Source organism: Centruroides sculpturatus, unplaced genomic scaffold, assembly GCF_000671375.1.
Source record: "Centruroides sculpturatus isolate CEXI.00-Female unplaced genomic scaffold, Cexi_2.0 scaffold102, whole genome shotgun sequence".
In the NCBI taxonomy this organism is placed as follows: Eukaryota; Metazoa; Arthropoda; class Arachnida; order Scorpiones; family Buthidae; genus Centruroides; species Centruroides sculpturatus.
This window is the reverse complement of record NW_019384295.1, coordinates 484,710-506,653: the sequence shown is the minus strand read 5'-3', so window position 1 is coordinate 506,653 and position 21,944 is coordinate 484,710. Positions and strand designations below refer to the sequence as shown.

The following is a 21,944-nucleotide window of genomic DNA, read 5'->3' as shown; positions in this document are numbered from 1 at the left end:
TATTCAACTTTGCTCTAAAATATGCAATAGAATAAATATCGAATTTTCGTTTATTTTTTAACATTAGGATAAAGTTTAAAGCTATTTATTTATTTATTTATTTATTTGAAGTGTATAGCCATAAATAGTTTAAAATTTGTGACGTAAAACTGTAGAAGTTCTAGCTTCCTACAGGACCTATATATTTACATGTTCGTAGTAAAAAATAAAACATTTCAAGAAGTGAAATATAAATAAAAACACCAGTTTCAAGTAAAATATAAATAAAATGATTAAATTTATGGTAAATTTAGTCTAATTTATTAAGTTACTGAAATATTCATAAGCATGATAAATTCGATTTTTTTTCCTCTAAAATTTGTAGTAAATTTCAAAAAGCAATTTGTTTGTAATAAATTATATTTAGCCACTTTAATTACAAATAAGATAATATTGTATTAGTTGATTACATTATTAAAATTTTACTTTTTCACAAATTAACAATTTCGTAACTGTAAAAAATTCATCAATTTACGCTTTAAATTAGTTTTTGATAACTTAAACAAGCTCAGAAATAATAAAATTAGTTCTATTTTTTTTTGATAAATTTATTATACATAATATTAGTTTATATGTAAGTTTTTATAAGGTAATATTTAATATTATAAGATTATTCAAACACTAATACGTTTTGAAAAATAGGTTTTAAATTTAAGGATGTTTAAATCGATAAAATAAAGAGTAACAGCTTTAAGGGACCTTTGGTCTTTTGAGACTAACTTATTGTCCAAAGTGCAGTTGATCTGTCACCACTTCTACTCAGTCTAGTCAGTTGAACATCTTCAGTTCTCTACATCGAAAATTTCTTACTTTATTGAAAAATTTTTGTCCACTTGGAAAAAATTCCACTTCAGTTCATTTCGTTTTTGGACTTGAAATATTAAATGCAATTCAGTATAATAACCGATAGAAATTATTATTATTATTATTATAAAACTATTTGTTTATATCAATACCTAGATCAATATGTATATACAGTTATGTAAAAAAAATGAAAAACAAAATCAAAGATATAAAATTTGCCTAGGTTTATATTTTAGAAATCGTATAGGGGATATATTTTCTCGAGTAAGGTAAATTCTTAGTAGTCTATCGAAATATTTTATTCCGAAGAAAGAATCAATACTACATTATAGAGGATATATACTGTGATATTTGCTTTATGGAATTGCAAAATAGGTTGCACAAATTATATTTATTTTGTTTGATGCGGTTGATAGCAAAGTTGCATAAAGAAAAAAGTATATAGAATAGAATATTCTACTTTAGAAAAGTTTGAAATTTTGAATTGAAGAATTTCAATTCAAGATTTATACATAGAATTCACGTCTTGCGTATTTGGAATATGCAGTAAATAAAGTTTCAGATAACTCAATCATGTTAATTTAGAATGAGATGAAAATATAAAAAAAATTGCATTTCATTTGCACAATAGATAGTCTTTACTCCTCTCGTTTACCATGTACTATAATTGAAAGATGGCAAATTTCCGAAGTAGAATATACAATATTTTATCATCGAGTTGCTCATATTGAATATTAATTACATAAATTCACAGTAAAGACACGTACTGGTCCACTTGTTACCTGGTTAAGTAACATTAATCATTTGTGGGAACCGCTATTATTTTAACTAAATATATTAAAAGGAAACCCTTTTCACTAATTAATTATTAATCATCTAAAATTATTATTTATTTTACAAACTCAAAGTAAACTCGGTAACTGTCAACTTTCATACTACGCCTATTATTATTAATTATTACCGCAGGTAATGCGCTATTTTAATTATTGTTCTGTAACCTTTAAGCACACGTGTATCTCAGGTAATAAAATATTAAGAGAAAGATACGTTTCAATAAATTGTTATTAGATAAAATTATCTTATTTATAGGTTAACCTCGTGTTATTATTTGAGCATTTTTATTAATAGAACTGAACATTAATTTATTTTAAATAGAAATTTCCAGTTAACTGATGATATTAAATTAATAATAATATATCTAAGTTATCCTTTCATGTATATTCCGTTGACGTATATGTCTATATGTGGACTATAGCCGCATACTCCCTATGGTTTAGTTATCAATATATAGTAAACCCGGTTGCATTAACGGAATTTATCTAATTAAACCCAATCATAATTTTCAATACAAGATAATTATAATATTAATTAAAGCAAATCCATTCATATGGATGCAGTAGTTTGAAAGTTATAACTTCGCAATGTTTCTTAAATATTATTTCCTCTGCTAATTACAATCATTGTTCAAGCACTGGATGAATAATTTTCAAAGATTATCAACAGTTTGTGTTGGTAAGCTGGTTCAATGTTCCGGAAATTAATGGCTAGACGAGGAAAAGTGTCAGATAGTTTGCTAAGTAAACAAGAATAATTCTTCCATTCTTCTCGTTACATCGTCAGAATTTACTCATTACATTCATAAGAACCTCTTCTCCATTCGATTTAATATTTCTTCTTATTTACAGAAAATATCAAATTATCTGTGAAATTTTTTCCCAGTTTACTTAAAGATAACTCTTCTTTTAACTTATTTCGTGTCCAATTTCTTTCTCTCTTTTTTTTATTATCTACAAAATCTTGTTTAAATAGGATAATTTATCATCATCAGATACGTGTTAATACAAAATAATTAATTAAATATTTTAATGAAAAATTATACATTTTTTATAAAGTAAATAAACGAATTAAATAATACATTTTTTAGATATGTAACTATGATATTAAATATAAAGAAACGTTGTGTAATATTTGAAAAATTCTTATTCTTTTGTATAACAAAGATTGTATTTGATATAATTTTTTGTATCACTTCATATAAGGTTTTTATAAATTTAATTTAATTGCTGTAAGAAATCGCATATAAAATTTAATATTTATTTTAAGTTAAAATATATAAATAGTTCTGTATAACGTGTTGAAAGCAATCTAATTTGTTATTTATTTGATCCTAATAATTTATTCTAGATTTTAATAAAATTTTGTATAAAACGAGGAATTATAATTTATTATTTATGAAACGAAATTTTATAATTTATTAAGAAACATTTAAAAAGCTGTTTTTTATATTTTATTTGATAAATTTTTTAGACGCAGAGCTCTGTATATATATATTCTGTACAATTTATATATGATGTAAAAAATAAATTACATATTCTATAAAAATAATTTATTAGAAAAATAATAAGATTGAAACATGTTCACATGGACAACGCTTAAATCTAGCTAAGAATGCAAGATTGAATAAAGAATCAATATACAACTGACGTTAATTTATCAATTTGCAGTAGCTCTCATGAATGTTTTTCACTTTCACTCTTAACTTTATCAATATTATCTGCAACTAAGCAGAAGTGGATTTGATGAAAACTCCAAAGTAAAATGAGATATTTTATCGAAATTACTTTTATATCGATGAGTACAGGTAAGTTAACTAATACAATACAAAGCACAGCACTTAGCGCTTGTCATGATTCCTAACAGAAGTGGTAGAAGGAACGTGTCCTGAGACGTCTGCCAAAGCACGTCTTGAACTCCTACTCTCCTTAGAATAAGATTAATGGCCACCTCTAGGAGTCATTCCATCTGTTTTGTTAGAGGTGGCGAAACCGCAACAGAGAAAATGTTCTGAGATCGATGTTCCTTGATCACGCCAAGGTTTGCTGGGACCCGATCCATTTCCACACCCGGTCACGTAAACGGGAAACACCCTTTACCTCTTCTTCTCTTGCTTCCTTACCAACTAATGAAAAGTCATTCCTCTTATAGCAAGCCGTTGTATACTGAAGCCAAGTCTAATTTACTAACTTGATATATACTACTCGTTTTCAGAGAAGACAAACTACGAATTTCGGGACATTGGTCGTAAGGGATTTTCTGTTTTTATTCCTTTCTCTTGTAATAGAAGTTCATGAACCTTGGCAACATTCCAGATTGTTGGAATGTATCTGCTCTTATGAACGTCTCCAATGGTTAAGTGTGAGCGATAAGATGATATGGACCTATATATATATTTATTTATATTTATATACTTTCTAGTATCAAGTTACAGCTTTGTATTTTACGTAATAACGATATATTACTTTATTTCTTTTTTGAAACGGTTTCAAAACTTGCAACTAAACTGTTCAAGTAAATCAAATTTATAAGAAATTCTATAGCCAATATGAATCATATAATACATTTAATAATTAAAGCGATTAAGTAGAGGTAACGTACTGTATACAGGAAAATAATGATTGATTAAGAGTAACTAAACATATTTCTAATGAGCTATGGAATCATATTCATCGGATTTAAATCATTATCCATTTTCAAAATGATTCAAACATAAATTCTCAATTTTAATCGATACTAAATTAGTATAAAGGAAATCGTAAATATTGTTACTTGCACCTTATTTTTTTATTTTTCTTACAGAAGTTCTTAACATAAGTTCATGTTTTTTCTTTCTTTTTTAGACTTACCTTCATTAATATGCATTATTTTTTAAATGACCTGGTCTTTGTTATCTTACCATTATATTAAAACGGCATTTAAAAGAAAATTATGAATTAAACAATCATAATGAGAAAACGTAATAGTGATGTAATTAAAAAAACACATCGCTATTTTCCCTCTTTTTATGATAGAATAATGATTAAGAAAAGTATATTAAACGGGAAGTTAAAGATGGAGAAAATCTAGTTTGAAACTTATTTTTTCCTTTTAGTTTGAATTATATAAGTAATAAGATGAAGAACAATTAAATCCTGTAGCATCGTTTCTACTAACGAATGTAATGTTCTTTGTATTCTACCCTTACTTTATCACTACAGTTCAAATGATATTTTGGTCATCTTATTTCGTTAAGATAATGAAGTTTGATGGTCAACGACTGTTTTTTTTTCTTTTTTTCATTTCTTTTCTTTTCTTTAAACTTTTCTAAACTGAGAAAAGAATTTTAATTAATCTAAAAATAGATTTCTTTTCTAAAGTAAATGATAAAATCTTACCTTTTTTAAAATTGCATTGTTTGTAATGCTTATATATATTACAAATTTTCACACATTCTGTGCAATTTTATTTAAATTTTATGATTAAATTGCATTTTATTTATATCTGTAAATTTAAAATTTAAATTTATAGAATCGTAATACATAATACGTCTTAAAATTGGAATAATATAGAAGAATCAGGATTAAATAAAATGTTTTTTTCTCTTTTTGTATAAAAACTCCTCTATCTTTCGTTGTATCAACTTTGATATAGGCAACAGCATCGATTGAAGACATATTTGTTTTAGCAACGATTGGTTAGAGAAGTAAATAATAAATATACTTAAAAAATTTTTTTAAATATATTTTTACTAATGTTTTTAAAATTTAACACAGTATCTTCAAACGAGTTCTAAGAAAAAAAATCTGTACTTTATATCTTGCGTATATCGCAGAAGACGACTGATGTTCACAAAAATTGTAGCATCTAATTTTTCTTCCTCTACTTCCACCTAAGATTTAGTTACGATTTACTTTATATATGCAAATTTTACACATTTGCATATGTTTATGAGCATATATACGATTTACTTACGATTTATGAACGTTTTATTGCTAGATACGCAATAAAATTCTATATCTTTTATTAAAAAATAAAATACTTCATACAAGATGCGAAATAACGATTTATCACATATGAAATAAATTTCTAACGATTTTCTTTTTTTTTTACTTTGTTTAACAACAAGTTACAGCAGAATAAATACGTTGATATGAAAGGAAATCAAAGCTCAAAGGAAGAAAATAATTGAAAGTATCTCCAGCAAACAAATAGCACTAGACAAAACTAATATACTGTGTATACAGATATATTTATACTATGAAATAAGCATATATTTGTGGTAAAAGGTTATAATATCTCGAATAGTTTAGATAATATTTCAATTTCGGACAAATTTTTGTCTTCATTTATCAATTTTATCTTAAAACTTAGAGAAGATGGGAACGAAAATCAAAATAAAAAACTATAACCCGAACGAAGCAATAGAACATATGAAGTAACAAGATAAGAGAGAAGTGCAGTAACACAATACTAATAAAATAGACTGGTGGTCCGTAGATAAGGTTTCTTTTAGGTTACTGTTGGGACAATAGAAAAGAGAAAAAAATATAGCAATCCATGGCTTTATTCTGCATCATAAATAATTCAATGCGTTTTTTATTCGTTAGATGTGAAACTTTATCAAATACCACTATTCTACTTCTACAGAGACATAATGTGGTATTTTAGTTCAGTTATTTTTCTTTAGAAGGAGGAGAAAGGGGAAAAAAATTATATTTCGACTAGTTATTCAGTCTCTGTCCTAAATTATTTCTACTTTACTATCTGTTCAGTAGAGCTGTCATAAACAGAAATCCGTATATCACACACCTATTATTCTAAAAATACTAGGGAAGCCGAAGCTTTAAACGTATTTGATTTCAACAATGACACTAATGACGGCACCCACATTGTTTTTATTGCTCTTGTCTACTTTACATTGACAGTTAATTACTTTATCCATTAAGTAATTCTTTGTTTCTACTTCTGTTCGATACAAATTATTATAATTACTGTCCAAGAATTATTTTGTTAAGTTTTCGAAACGATTCTTTTCAAGAATTTAATTTATGACGTCTCGGTTCTTGTAAACAAATTTTTCTTTATTTGTATATTTGCTTATTTATAATCCTGTTTCTTTCTCTTTTTTTTTATATTTACAATCGATTTGTTTTTGGAGATTATGAAATTTTTATCCACAGAATTAAACTACTATATAAATATTCAGTGAGGATTAATGACTTTTCTAATATAAAATTTAGATAAATAATGTAGAAAAATTTAAAAATAAAGTAATAAAATTAAAAATATATGCAGACTCTTGTATTTAAAAGCTCTAATGAATTACAAGATAATATTAATTCATGATTATTGAGTATTATCTTTATCCGTAAGCGTCCTATTGAGAATTAAATAAACGAATTTTTTTTTCAAATTTGAATTAATATAAATAAATTCTCATGACATATTTTTAATTTTTCATTCTTAGAATTCATTAAAATAATATATATTAATAAAAACCTATTTTAAATTTTAAATATCTTCTTTGGTAAAAAAAAAATCTTTAAATATATGATTAATATATCTTCCAAAGTTTACATTTGAAGAATGTAAATAAAAATTAAACTTTATTCTAGGATTAAGGTTATTTATTAACTTCATAAAATATGATTAATTATAGAAAAACACGAATTAAAATCCAGCTAATTTACATTTTATCTAGTGATTTCAATCATAATATCTTCCCATTTACAACAAGAAAGAAGGGTTACAAAAATCCTCTTCTTGGTTTCTATGAAGTTGAGTGGAAGTTACTTAAGTTAAAATTTCCATAAAAACATTATATTTTATGTAAGATGTAATAAATCTTACTTTAGCCATATATATTAATCATTAAGGAAGAAAATAGTGGACATAGTGTATAATGATGTTCGTGGCAATGATTAATTGCATCTTTGGATATAGTTTAAGCTACATTCTATTCATTAATAAATCTCAGTATTTGTTATGAAGTACAGCAAATCGAATATCGTTTAATTGAATCCATGTTCGCTTCACTGCTCGAACAAGTGCGAATAATGTCTAATGATCTATACATTGTTCTACTTCAATCGTCTTCTTTTAATATTTACTATAAAAGTTTGTATAAATAAAGAAAAAAAAATGTGTAATCTTCTTAAAAGATTAAATTTTCATACGTAACATGTATAAATTTTATTTTCTAGCATGCACAGAAAATAGGACAGGAGAGAAAACAAGACATGTTCATAGGACACGGTGCATCTTGCGTCATGCACGTACAGCAGATAATGATCCAACACCCTATTTTGACAATGCCACAAGTCGCAATATTACCACAATGAATGGAAAAACAGCGTATCTTCCATGTAGAGTTCGACATCTGGGAGATAGAACAGTAAGTGTTCCATTTTATAAACTGTATTTGTTGAACTGTAGTCATAAAATGCATTGTCTTTGTTTACTTTATAAGCAGTCCGTAGCCAGGAATAAATCACCGAGAGATTAAAGGGAAAAGTGAAAAAACTGTAATTGATATTTCTTTTTCTAGCTAGCATTGGGTCTATTAGCTACAGTTCGAGTGTACGCTTTCATCATACCTAAGTTTACACGATGAAAGCGAAAGCATATATTATATATAGGCCTACTGAACGTGGCTAAACTAAGTGGGTTTAGCAACCACATAGCCTCTCGGAGCTACGGGTCTGTTTATAAGTAAATATGTCGCGAAGAATCTGGAAAAATAATAAAAATAAAATGATAATAAGAATGTAAGAAAACAAAGAATATTTATATATAAAAACTAAGTGGGATTAGCAACCACATAGCCTCTCGGAGCTACGGGTCTGTTTATAAGTAAATATGTCGCGAAGAATCTGGTAAAATAATAAAAATAAAATGATAAAAATGAGGGCTACTTAACGCCAGAGCCCGAAGTGAACTTTAGCACGCACATAAGGCAATAATTGTTTCAATTGTTTGATAACCCTTCAATAAAATTATGTACTACATATTTGTAGAATGTATATTGTATTATATATATAAAAAGGGATTGAGGGATAATTGATAAATAAATACTCTTTCTTCCCTTATACAAAACACAATATTGACAACTGCACTTTAATTCAAATAAAACTGAAGCAAAATGAATTGCCTTCAAATTACATAAATAACATAAAGATACTTACAGATACCATTTAATTATAGTGATAATCGATAAAACTAGAAAAAAGAATACAAGAGGATCCATATTGTATCTCCCTTCTATGACAGAACTCTTTTACAGTATCTTAGCGATATACATTCTCTTTAAATGAATTTTAAAATATATATATATTTTTTTCGTACTTTGTTCTGTTATACAACATCACTAATCAATAAAAATGTATATAAAATGTCCAAAGATAAGATTGTTAATGATAGTGTAATCTTACTTTACATAATCATTTATTATCGTAATCGATAATATTTGATTTAAACCCGTTGTCATAGAGTCAGACGATAAGCTGTAAACAACATATTTAAATGTACACTTTCTTCTAGACAAAGCAATATAAGTTGCCATCTTAACTCATCTATATAGCCTTTGTAAAATTGAATTCTTATCTGTTGTTCGAGTATCACATGAGAACGGATAAAACCGATTTCTATGAAACTTTGTACATATATTCAGGATAATATATTTTCTTTTTTAGAGCGAAGCCAGATACCATAGCTGCAGTTCGTTTTGCTTTAACTTCATGCATGAAATGAAGAAAGAATGTAGTCACTTCTCTGAACGCTACAAAATGTATTCTTCCGTGCTGCCTGTCTCATTGTAGAACAATAGCAGCGTCCTAATAAAAATGTTAAAAATCTCGAATTTCTTTTTAATAATGTTAAGAAAAACATTGATTTAAAATTTGATAGGTAATAAATTCAGAAATAAGAAAGTAATTATATTTAACAATTTTTCTTCTTAATAATAAGATGAATTTTTAATTTAAGTTATATTTTATCATCAAAACACTAAGATGAAAAGTTCGGTTTCTTGTACCACTTTCTCATTGAATCTTTTAATTATATTTCATAAAAAATATTGTATATACAAATCAGTTCTATTTTCTTATATCAAATCTTTTGCTTATTTAAATCCAAGCATGCTTTACAGCCAACTAAAAGTCCAAAAAAGCAAGTAGGCTAAACACGATCCCGATTTCATTGCCTGATAGAAATAAAAGCACGGGAATATGTCACATAGAATAATTTTGGAGGGCTATATCTCGCGAAGATATGGTTCCTTTGACTTTTTTGTTTCTATATGCCTATGAGTTCCTACAGCTCCGTTAAGGTCCCAAACGTATCATTCAGAGCTTGAATTAAGCCTGCATTTTTAGATTCTACTTTTTGTGTTTAAATCCATAAACTGAGAATTTTCATGTCTTTGAACCAGAGCTGTGGAGTCGTGTAAAAATCTACCGACTCCGACCAGGGGCGGACTTGTTACCAAAAGAGACCCGGAAATTCTGATGTCATCACGATAAACGATTTAAGATAAACGATTTAATAAATAGAGTTCTAATGAAGATAGAACGTAGAAACTTTTTATTCCAAAGCTAAAAGACACCTTTAAGTAATGACACAGTCAATATATAAATATGTATTCGATAATTTTTACTTTTCCGGCTGTTAAATATAACAGAGGAAAAGTGGTAGGTCAAAAAATGACCCCTCCCAAATTTTTACATTTTTGGACTCGGGACATCTTGAAATTTCGAGATATGCAAAAGATTCGAGATTTTTTCTATATGTGTGTATGTTAGACTGTGTGTGGGGGGACATGTTTTTGTTCACCCTGTTTGAAGCCTAATAATTTCAGTGGTTTTTAAATCGGAGTCAGATGGTAAACACAGGAGTTAGTTATTAAGCGTCAAAGTGGTTGAACTAAATCGTGTCCCCATACACATTCTAACATCTTAGGCGAGGACAACTTAACGGATTTTACTGTATTTTTATAAAATGACAAAAAGCTTACTTTGAGGGTAGAGACGAGTTTTATTTTTTATTTTTTAATTTTGAACATTAATAAGGAGTAAAATATTCACTAAGACATATGACACATGACCCATTTTATGTTTTCACCCTGTCGACCTTTAATTAAGAACCAAAATTTAATATCGTTAATGCCCCTTTATACGCAAATTACAGTGCCACATTTCGTTTCTTAGACTTTACCCATTCTGAGACATTGTTTAATATCTCAGAACAGAAAATAAAGAAATTAAACAAATTAGACGCCAACATACAAACACGCGCGAATTTTTCCCCTTTTATTGCCTGTTTTGGGGGGGTTTGGGAGGTCTCCAAACGTGTAGATTTGAAAAAAAAAAACTTGGGAGGGTGAAATTTGACACGATTCCAATACTTTTATGTTTTATATACATAACAAGTTGGGAAGTAAAAGGAGTCGGCGGAATTTTTGACGACTCCGACTCCACAGCCCTGTTTTGAACAGAACGTTATTGTATTTCTCCTTATGAAGTAATTTTTTTTATCAGTATTGAATGTTTTTTTTATCTACAAATACATTAATTACTCTATTGAAGAATTACAAGTTACTGTAATATGCTAAATTCAATTATACAGTAATTCTCTCATATAATCGACAAAATTCTTACATCATTGATTGCATTGATAAATGCTTTCAATGCGTTTTTACATCTTAGAAATTAGATTGTCAAGGAACGAATCCTGATGGCATTTAATTTGACTAAACGCTGCAATTATTTTAGTATTTCACTTACAAATAAGTTTCTTTTAAAATTATTCTATATTATTTCATTAATGATGAATATTATTACTTATCTTAACATTATGATTTAAAGCACTAACAGAGTTTTAAAATTAATACGTAAGTGTCCAAAGTACTTTAAAATCTTTAGACTGATTACCAAATTATTATTCATTGTCCTGACAACAAGTTCATAACAAGATTATTTTATCGTGAAATTTATAAAGTAGATATTAAAATTATAATAATAGAGGCGTAACTGAAAGTTTTTCTTGGACTTGTTCCATAAATTAATTAACTCATAATAGGCATGGTCTTTTTTATTCTTTAATTTGAAATCTTTTTCTATGAGACTTAAAAATGTACCAAAATATAATGTGATAATTCGCGGTTTATTTTTAACTGAATGAAAAGTTGATGACATATGTTCACTGTTCCGTATTGTTCATTATTACGGCAATGTTCAGTAAAAATATGATGGAGAATTGATGTATTTTAGATATCATCTAACTGCTTAGCTCACAAGTGATAACTATATGCACAGTCATTTTGATAAAGTAGTTAAGGTTGCTACAAACGTTGAAAATTTTCTTTGTTTTTTAAACTCTTTCTGCCTTATGGGCACTAAGAAGGCCCTTTTATCAAGCCAATCGTGAGTTTGGTCAGGCCCGCAATGGAACGGCCGGATGGTGAGAGACGGAGTCTACATATCCGGGACAGGCCACGCAAAAAAATTAGTTTTTCAACCTTACTGGTACGAACCAAACAAAGCCTTACAGAGCACCCAGAACTGTGAACTTATTCTAACTTAATTATTACTTATTTATTTTTTAAATAATCTCTTTAACGTTTTCCTTTCCATAGTAAATAACGCATAAGATTAAAAAATCCAGCAACGGGTCGTCTAACTTTCACGCCAAAATTTGGTGGCTTTATCTATTATAATTTTTTTACTATTTTAAAATAGCAAAAAGCTTAATTTTGAGGGTAGAGATGGAGTAAAGTTCAAAACGCCCATATACCCAGTTAAATTTAAAACTTATATATATATTGAAAATAAACGTATGTACAGTTACAAAGTTNCTCGAACAAGTGCGAATAATGTCTAATGATCTATACATTGTTCTACTTCAATCGTCTTCTTTTAATATTTACTATAAAAGTTTGTATAAATAAAGAAAAAAAAAAGTGTAATCTTCTTAAAAGATTAAATTTTCATACGTAACATGTATAAATTTTATTTTCTAGCATGCACAGAAAATAGGACAGGAGAGAAAACAAGACATGTTCATAGGACACGGTGCATCTTGCGTCATGCACGTACAGCAGATAATGATCCAACACCCTATTTTGACAATGCCACAAGTCGCAATATTACCACAATGAATGGAAAAACAGCGTATCTTCCATGTAGAGTTCGACATCTGGGAGATAGAACAGTAAGTGTTCCATTTTATAAACTGTATTTGTTGAACTGTAGTCATAAAATGCATTGTCTTTGTTTACTTTATAAGCAGTCCGTAGCCAGGAATAAATCACCGAGAGATTAAAGGGAAAAGTGAAAAAACTGTAATTGATATTTCTTTTTCTAGCTAGCATTAGGTCTATTCGAGTGTACGCTTTCATCATACCTAAGTTTACACGATGAAAGCGAAAGCATATATTATATATAGGCCTACTGAACGTGGCTAAACTAAGTGGGTTTAGCAACCACATAGCCTCTCGGAGCTACGGGTCTGTTTATAAGTAAATATGTCGCGAAGAATCTGGAAAAATAATAAAAATAAAATGATAATAAGAATGTAAGAAAACAAAGAATATTTATATATAAATACAGACATATATTATAAAATAGAGAATAAAGAAATTAAATTTTACAAAAATCTAAATAATATTATTTCAATTATCTTTTATACAGAATTTTACTAATACTTTTTAAATTCTTTGCCTATTTAAATACATTCATTACGTTTTCTTGCATTTAATCATTTTCTATTATTTGTTAAGTTAATATTTTATTAGTTTTAATACTTTTTGGGTTACAATGGCTTTCATAATTTCATTATTCGATTCATTTTTTAAATGTCACAAGTATACAGAAAAATAATATAAGAAATGTCATCAGTACTCGCACCATAACGTGTTATATATATAAAGAAAAATAAATGATGTTTGCTGTATATTTAACTATACATAAGATGGTGCAGATGTTCACAATTACTGCACAGTATTTAGAGTTCCAATTGCACTTCCAAATGCATATCAATTTGGAATAATTAAGGTAATTTGATTATCCGAATTCTGTACTACAGTATATAGCTTTATACTTACAGTATATGGATTAAGTTTAGTTATTTGCAGCAGTTGTAACATTTCACTACAGTTATTAGATCTGTGAAGATAGGGCTAATTATAGTAATGTCTTAATTTAGTTAAACTTTACAATTTATTTCTAATTTATGTACTTAAATTATTTATGAACAATACTTCCTACTGTGCATAAAATTGTGTGATTTACCAGGAATGTCATCAATGTTTATTTAAATATATAAATAAATATTAAAAATAAAATTATAAAAATTAGATAACAGCAAGAAAATAATGCATAGTTTGGGGATAAATTTTACTGATCTTGTTTGGTGGTTTACCACAAACAGATATTTATCTATTCTTTTTAATACTGTTGTTATTGGAATATGTCCAATCTATTATGGATTTGAACTTCAGCTTTAATGGATTATATATGAATGCATACAAGGCACAGATTTATGCGTGTTTTGTCCATATTTCCTCTTCCATCGGTATTAATATTCTCGTAGTGCAATTCCACTTAGTGATATTAGAAAAATTTTTGTGGTCAGGTGCAAATAAATCTGGAGAAATATTCTAAAAATTTACCGTTATATCGCAGAATTAAAGTTTTAAAGCAGTTTTGAAAACATTTTACTGCTCTTATATAATACGGAATGCATTATATAGATGCTCCGAGGATCGATAGGCATAAAATTCTTTAGAATCTGCATCAAATTTTTGTAAATTATTGCTATGCAACATAATTTTTATATATCCTACAGTATAAGTAAAATAAGATTAATNAAGAGGATCCATATTGTATCTCCCTTCTATGACAGAACTCTTTTACAGTATCTTAGCGATATACATTCTCTTTAAATGAATTTTAAAATATATATATATTTTTACTTTCATCATTAAAATATTCGTTTGAGGATACTTTAAATGTTGGCATTACTAATATTTTATTACTGTAGTTACAATCCTTCTGTATCGATTCTAGTTCGAGGAATAGTAGTCATTAATAAATGATTTCGAATCGTTTCTAGACAGCTGTCGCTAGCAACCTCTTGCGAAGATAACTGTAGAAGATCGATAGAAACAAAACAGTTGCATTTACTCTTTGTTTATGACGTTGATAACCGCAGATATTCAAATATTGATAAATTTTACGTTATTTTTTAAAAAAATAGTTATTATTATATTTTTATAATCAATATTTTAAATTTAAAATTATCAATTTCAAAAAGGGGGGTGGCCTCCTCTAAAATACGATGAAGTAGTTTCTGAAGTGAGTAATTTGAACTCTCTAAAAAGTCATTAAAGTGTTTTGTTATTTGACCCTTAATCTTGTGATTATAAGTACTTTAAAGTATATATTAAAGTGTGTAAAGTGTTTAAAATATTATTTTTTACTTTAATTGTTTGAATGATTCGACGTTTGAGGATTATTAAAATTAATAAGTTTTCGCGTAATTATTTCACAGATTATTATTAACTACTTTAATAATAAATTGCAGATTGTCTTTTAATAAGGTAGAAGTATTTTAACGTTTATAAAATTTAAAAAGATTTTTAGATAACAATAGAAAATTTAAAAGCCTGTTTATTAAGTAAAGTGTTTTACACTTTTTTTCGTGTAAAAATATTTTAAGAATTTCTTTAATGTGTTAAATAATTTTAAAGTTACAGAAATATTAATAATTTATTTAAGGATAACTTATTTTTTGCAAATTTTATTATATTATTAGACATAGTTTTTAAAGTGTTTATATTATCACAGTTTTTTAAGAGAATTAAAGTATAGCCTATGTAAAGATATGACAAGCCACTTAATTAGGATTCTGCTTAGAAGGAAATCGATGTCATTTGTTATTTTTTAAAATTTTATTTATGAGTCAACTCGTAAGTAAGCCTAGCTTCCCTATAGCTTATTTTTTAAAGACTTCATTAAATATTTTACATAAGGATATGGATGACATATTTTTATGTGATGCTCTTTTCCTTTATTTCATTATGTGTATCTTTTATGGCATAACGCTTATAACTTATGTCATATGTAAAATATTTGATGAAAGTAAGAGTTAAAGGAAAGCATAGATCTTCGTTATCCCGATAAGGAAAAGCAAATGGGAGCAAACAACTCCGGTCGATGCAAACCACGTTCATGCAAATCAAATTTAGCACGACGAATTTGGATCGATGGTGCAAAAGGCCAATAGATCAGAATTTCTCAAGAATATTTTATTTTGGTGAAGAGAATATCCGAAGAAGGATGATCTCCAGCGTCAGTTTTGTCTCCAGTTTTGCGTTTGTTGTACGATCAATGAAAACAGATAGGAAGAGGATTGTAAAGTGGTCCACTTGCCCACGAGTGCAGAACCCAATATCGATCCACTTCTCAATTGATTGATCTGACTGGCAAGAATATTTTAAATTCCCAATCTCTTATCTTCATCTTGGCCACATTTACGATTTATCTGTTTAGTATTGCTCACTCTCTCTCATAAAATATCTAAGGAGTTCTTATAAAATTAAAAATAAAATAAAAAAAAAGTAACTTGTTAAAGTAATATACGAAACTTTAATAACAATTTTATATAAACATTACTGAAAATATTTTTATTGTAGTCATCATAAATTATGTAATTTTAACAAACTCTATAAGTATAAAATTCTATAGTTTAAATAATTTAATATAATTAAAACGTTTTAAAATATTCTCAATAATAAACATCAGCTTATGTAATATATTTAAATTGAATTACATGCAATCAATTTTACTTCGGTTTTTCGATTTTTTAAATTTCCTATAAGGAAAATATGTTGATTTAAAGATAAATCCAGTACTTCCATATCTAACTTCTAGTCTTTTTAATTTTCAATAAATCCTTTAAACATGCATCAGGAAAACAGATAAACTAAGTAAGAAAAAACAAAATTCCTGAGTAAGCAGAGTTATTTTTAAAAATGCTGGGATAACATATTAGCTATACAATTTTCTGCAAAAACAAAGCAAACTGGTATAATCATAACTAAAAATCTTTTCTTTTACTTATTTTTTATTTTTTATTTTCGAGAAGAGCTTCAAACGAACGATTGGACACACTTACAGACAGACAAATTGGATATAAAATATATTTTTTTTTTAGTTATTAAAAAGCTACCAATAAACTGCAAATAAATTTATTACTTTAATCTGCTTGGCTGCTAGAGTTTAATAGTAAAAAAATGCGACCAATCAGCGTAAAGAATGATATAAAGATCTTCAACCTCAATATGTTCTAGCGTTGATTGGTCTTTCGATATTTGAACAGTAATTAAACAATATCCTAATTGGTTAAAGAACCGTTACGCCCTTTTTTTCATCAAAAGGCGAATGTTTCTAGGAAAAATTACTTATTACGTTGATTAATTTCAAGAAAATATTGATTATTCACATAATTGTAACTTTAGAAAATGCATTAATATTTTAATACCTTTCTTTAATATACATATATATTAATCGAACTTCGCAAATAAATTCTATAAATTACTTAAACGGATTATTAAATTTTGTACTACTAATCTGCAATTTAAAGTTCATTGCCCCTGCTTCTAGGAAATATTTTATATAGTTTTTTTTAATCAAATATGTTATTTATTTAATAACTATCATTAAACATTTATACATTTTTAGACTCCTAATTATCTTAAATATTAGAAAAAATAAATTTATTTTAATAATATAATTAAAAAATAAGTAGTTTTGCTCTTTAGAATAAAAAAAAGAAATGATTATTTTACTGATAAAATAAAGGAAAAAATGGCGAATTTGATTACTTTTTTTTTCATTTAGTTTATGCACGATTTTCAATTTTACAAATAACTGAAATATTTACTTTTGTATTATTCAGGTTCAGAGTTTCTGTAATGAAGATTTAATAATATTTAAGATATATATGTAGTATTTCTATTATAAATATAAGATTTAATCTTGTAATTTTTTAGTAGTTAGGCAGTGAGTAATTTTAAAGATAAGTATATCTAAAACTATTTGTATATAAACAATTTAATCAAAATTAACAAAATATGTTTTGTTTTAAGCTTTAAATATCTTTTAAAGCTGATTTTCTCGCTTTAAAAGTCATATATATTTATCTAAAAAGGACTAGTGAGAATTTCTATATAAATTAAATTTAATACGATGTTATATTATCAAAAATATAGGCTTAGATGATATTTCTTTTGTAGAGAATATTTACATAAAATTTCTTACTAATATTAATTAAATTTATATTTAGATTATTAGAAATAAATAGTTAATGTATAAAAAAGATTATAATATAAATTAAGATACTAATAATTATATATTTATGTTTATAATGTACGAAATAATAGCATAACAAATGTTCTAGAATAATCTATGTAAAGTCTATTCTAGATTTTATATATATTATTCTACAGCATTTATTACGCCATTAATCTATATAAAATTTAGAAGAAACAAATTTTATACATAGAAAAAAAATTAAAATATACAAGGAAAGATATATATATAATATATATTAAATAATTTATATACATGTATAAATTATTAAAATATATTTAAAAAGTCAACGAATAGTATGTTTTTAATGCATATATATTCATAATAAAGAAACAATTTTATATTAAATGATAGGATAAATAATAATAATAAATATGCTATAAAAATATTAAGATAAATAAGTATATATGACTATATATAATAATTATTTTATGATTACTGTTATTTTAAAAATATTTCTGAAAAGATTTATGAAAAAAATATGGCAATAAATAAAATAGTGTAGAGTTTTATTTTATAAGTAATTCGATTATAATTCAAAAAAAAAGAAAAAAAATGTAAAATAATTTAGGATTAAAAAATTTTAAAGTTTTATTTTTTAATGATTTAATATTTTCAAAAATTCTTTAAATATATCTAAAGAAGAAGGTTTCTGATGTCTTTTCTCGGGTCTTTTTTTGAAAGCTGTCATCTCCTGCCTTTCTTTTTCTAACTTTCCATCCCTTGATCTCCACGAGTCACACGTCAGCGAATGGGTTTGAAAGCAGTTCCCACTTCACCATTGGCAAAAGGGAAATCGTTTGATTTCGATTTCCACCACCTTTTGCTGTGTTTCTTTTCCGAGACTGAGTGACGGAACTTAGGCTGCTGCGGAAGTGCATCAGACCATTTCTTTAAATGGGATAGTCCTGTCTAACTCTGACCTTTCGACAACCCTCTTTCTGTTGAAAGTAAGCAACCCATACTCAGCAGCTAGACTTTGTTTTTATCTTGGATTTAGAATGATAGAACAAATAAAATATTGGTTAAAGTTTATTACCAACTTTCTACTTCAACTTTTATGGAGTAACTTAAATTTTTTTTTTTTACACTTTTATGGATACAAAAATAATCGTTAAAATATTTTCTAATGTAAACAAATCGACTTAGTTTATAAAAGCTTTTTAAGTATTGTTTACGTTTTAATATAAGTTGCTTTTATCTTGACTTAGCATAATTTTATTTTATTTTTTAATGTTGGCAAAGTGTTTCGTTGATTTTTCGATTATTTAAAAAAGTGTATTTATATATAACATTTATTTATTTTAAAAAATTTAAAATTATTTAAAATTTATTAGTTAATAATTTTAGGTGGCGACATCTGTTATCAAATTTCATAACAAATTATAACATACAATTTTATTTTATTTTATAAAATTATTTTAAAAATATTTACATAAAATATACAAAATATAATTATTATTTTCATTTCGCTTTTTTTATTTTTGTTAATACATTTAGATTATTACTGCATTTAGGAAATTAATTATTATAAAAATAATCACGTTTTAAATTTTATTATAAAATATTCGTTTAATTTTATTATAGAATTTTACTTATTTAAAATATTTTAATTAGATAATGAATAACTTCAAGTTTGCATTATTTTAAGTAAATATTTTAAATGTAGAAATAACGAAAGAAACGAAAGAATTTATATAAAAAAATGAATAAAAGTAAAATAAAAACAGAATAAGATTCTATCCATAGACTTAAAAAAAATAGTAAAAGAAAAAAAAAGTAGAAGAAACCCGATGCAAACCATTCTAGTGGAAGCGCAGAGCATTGTGTTGTCAGAGATATAAGGAACATATAGGAAAACTCCAGTTATGTTTATCCTCACTAGGGAATCTTTTGCCATATTTGACAAATTCTAGAGACGTAATATGTCTTCAACTCTGTAGAAACTTATACAATAGTTACTATCAGGAAAAAAATGCATATAAAAAAATTCCACCATTTAAACTGATTCTTCCATCAGGGATCGTAACATTATAAAACTTTTCGGATTTTTCCTTCTACTTGAAAAGAAAAATATAATAATAATCTATTGAGGAAAAAAATTTTTTTTTAATTTTATTTTATTTTTAGCCAAAATAAAATACATTATTTTTAAGAAATTGATACAAAGTTATAAATAATCTATGTCTTATAGAAATGTATATATATATATATATATATATATAGCCTGTATATTTTTTAACTGAGAGTTAGAAAAAGGAAGAACAAGAAGGAAGAATAAAGGAGAAAAAAAAGTACATCTAAACGAAAATATCGATTTAGAGAACTATTTTATCCTACTCTATTTAATTGAATCTGATTATAAGAAAAGAAATCCCTGAAAATCTTCGTAAACCTATACCTGATCTAAGTTTTTAATAAATAAATAAATTATATTAATCAGTACTATTGTATTTTACTTTTAATTTATTATTATTATTATTATTATTTGAAGTTTTAAAATTCTATATTTAGTAAGAGAATTTATTTTTATTTTTTTTTTTAAATAGTCTTTAATTGTTTCGAATCGATGTAGATAATATTTGAATGGAAAATTAAATTATAAATTATGTTCTTTTTTAATGAAAGTTGAATGGCTTTATTGATTTTTCCTCATCTTAATGTTTGTGATGTTTGAAATAATTGGAATTTGAAAAATTCTTTAATCTATATTTTATATTTAGTATCTAATTAATTTAGTATTCGAATGCTTGTCTTTTTGGAGTGTAAATTATTATACGAATGGTTAACCATTTCGAAATTTCTTTGTTCATATTAAAGTCGAAATGTATCGTAGTTAATTTTATTAATTGATTTTACTTATTTTAATAATTTTGAAGCATGAATACGATAAATTCAAAATTAAATCCGTAATAAATTGTTTTAAAAATTCAAATAAATTAATTATAATTTCTTGAGAATTTTAAAATAATTTTTATATTATTTTAAGAATATTGATGTATTTTATGACTTTCACTTAAAATAATTTCTAATATTTCTAAAAAATTTAAATCATGTTTAAAAAAGTGGACAGATTATAAAAACTGCAATACATTTCAATGATAATTGTTTTTTTTTTATTTTTTTAAAAAATAAAATAAACTCAATACAAAAAATTATTTTATTTCGTAATTAATTTTTATTTCTTATCATAAAAATTATAGAAATATAGTAGCAAATACAGATAAAATTATGAATTAAAATAAAAATTTTATTACCAAACTTCATCGTCATTAACAGATAAATATCTCATAGATCAGATTAATTTTGCTTAATTATCTGTTTGTTAATGTTATATTTTAAATAAAATACCCTAGAGTATACTTTATATAAGAATTAATATCAATAACATTAATTTATCTTTATTGCAAATTAACAAATTACATCTATCTAATATTATACATAAGAGAATAAAACTGTATGCTTAAAGTACATTAAATTATATTCTGTATAAATTATTTATTATCTATCTCAAGTAGAATGGTAATAATTAAAGATTTATTTGTACAGTACAATGCCAAAAATATTGTTCAACGAAAATTTTTAATATGACTTATAATTATTACATTAAACAGTAATTCACTATTATCATTTTAAATAATAAAAATGAATAATAAATGATAAATAACTATAATTTTAACTAACAATATTATTTTAAAATTAACTTTTAAATTTTTAATTAGTATTATTAATTTATAAATTATAAAGTTTTACATTATTTTCAATATAAAGATTGTAATTATTTATTTAATGACTTTTAAATTATATTAAATTATAAAAATTCATTGTTAAAAGTATAGAAATGATTGAACTTTTTCCAAATTTTGTTGTTCTCTCTTACTCTATTAAAATTATATAAATAAATAAATATATATGTAT

General features: G+C 25.5%; 1 protein-coding gene and 1 long non-coding RNA gene across 2 annotated transcripts in view; both read left to right on the top strand.

Moving 5' to 3' along the window:
- The window catches only part of LOC111620906, a 154,189-nt gene extending 145,774 nt beyond the window's left edge, over nucleotides 1-8,415 (top strand). Inside the window, exon 3 of the long non-coding RNA XR_002755983.1 lies at nucleotides 7,863-8,415. This is a non-coding gene — a long non-coding RNA (uncharacterized LOC111620906). The remainder of the gene's footprint in view (nucleotides 1-7,862) is intronic.
- Nucleotides 8,416-12,677: 4,262 nt separating this feature from the next.
- Nucleotides 12,678-21,944, top strand: part of LOC111620822 — a 78,984-nt gene continuing 69,717 nt past the window's right edge. Inside the window, exon 1 of the mRNA XM_023362852.1 lies at nucleotides 12,678-12,864. Within this exon, the coding sequence (XP_023218620.1) occupies nucleotides 12,808-12,864 (57 nt within the window). The 5' untranslated portion in view covers nucleotides 12,678-12,807. The remainder of the gene's footprint in view (nucleotides 12,865-21,944) is intronic.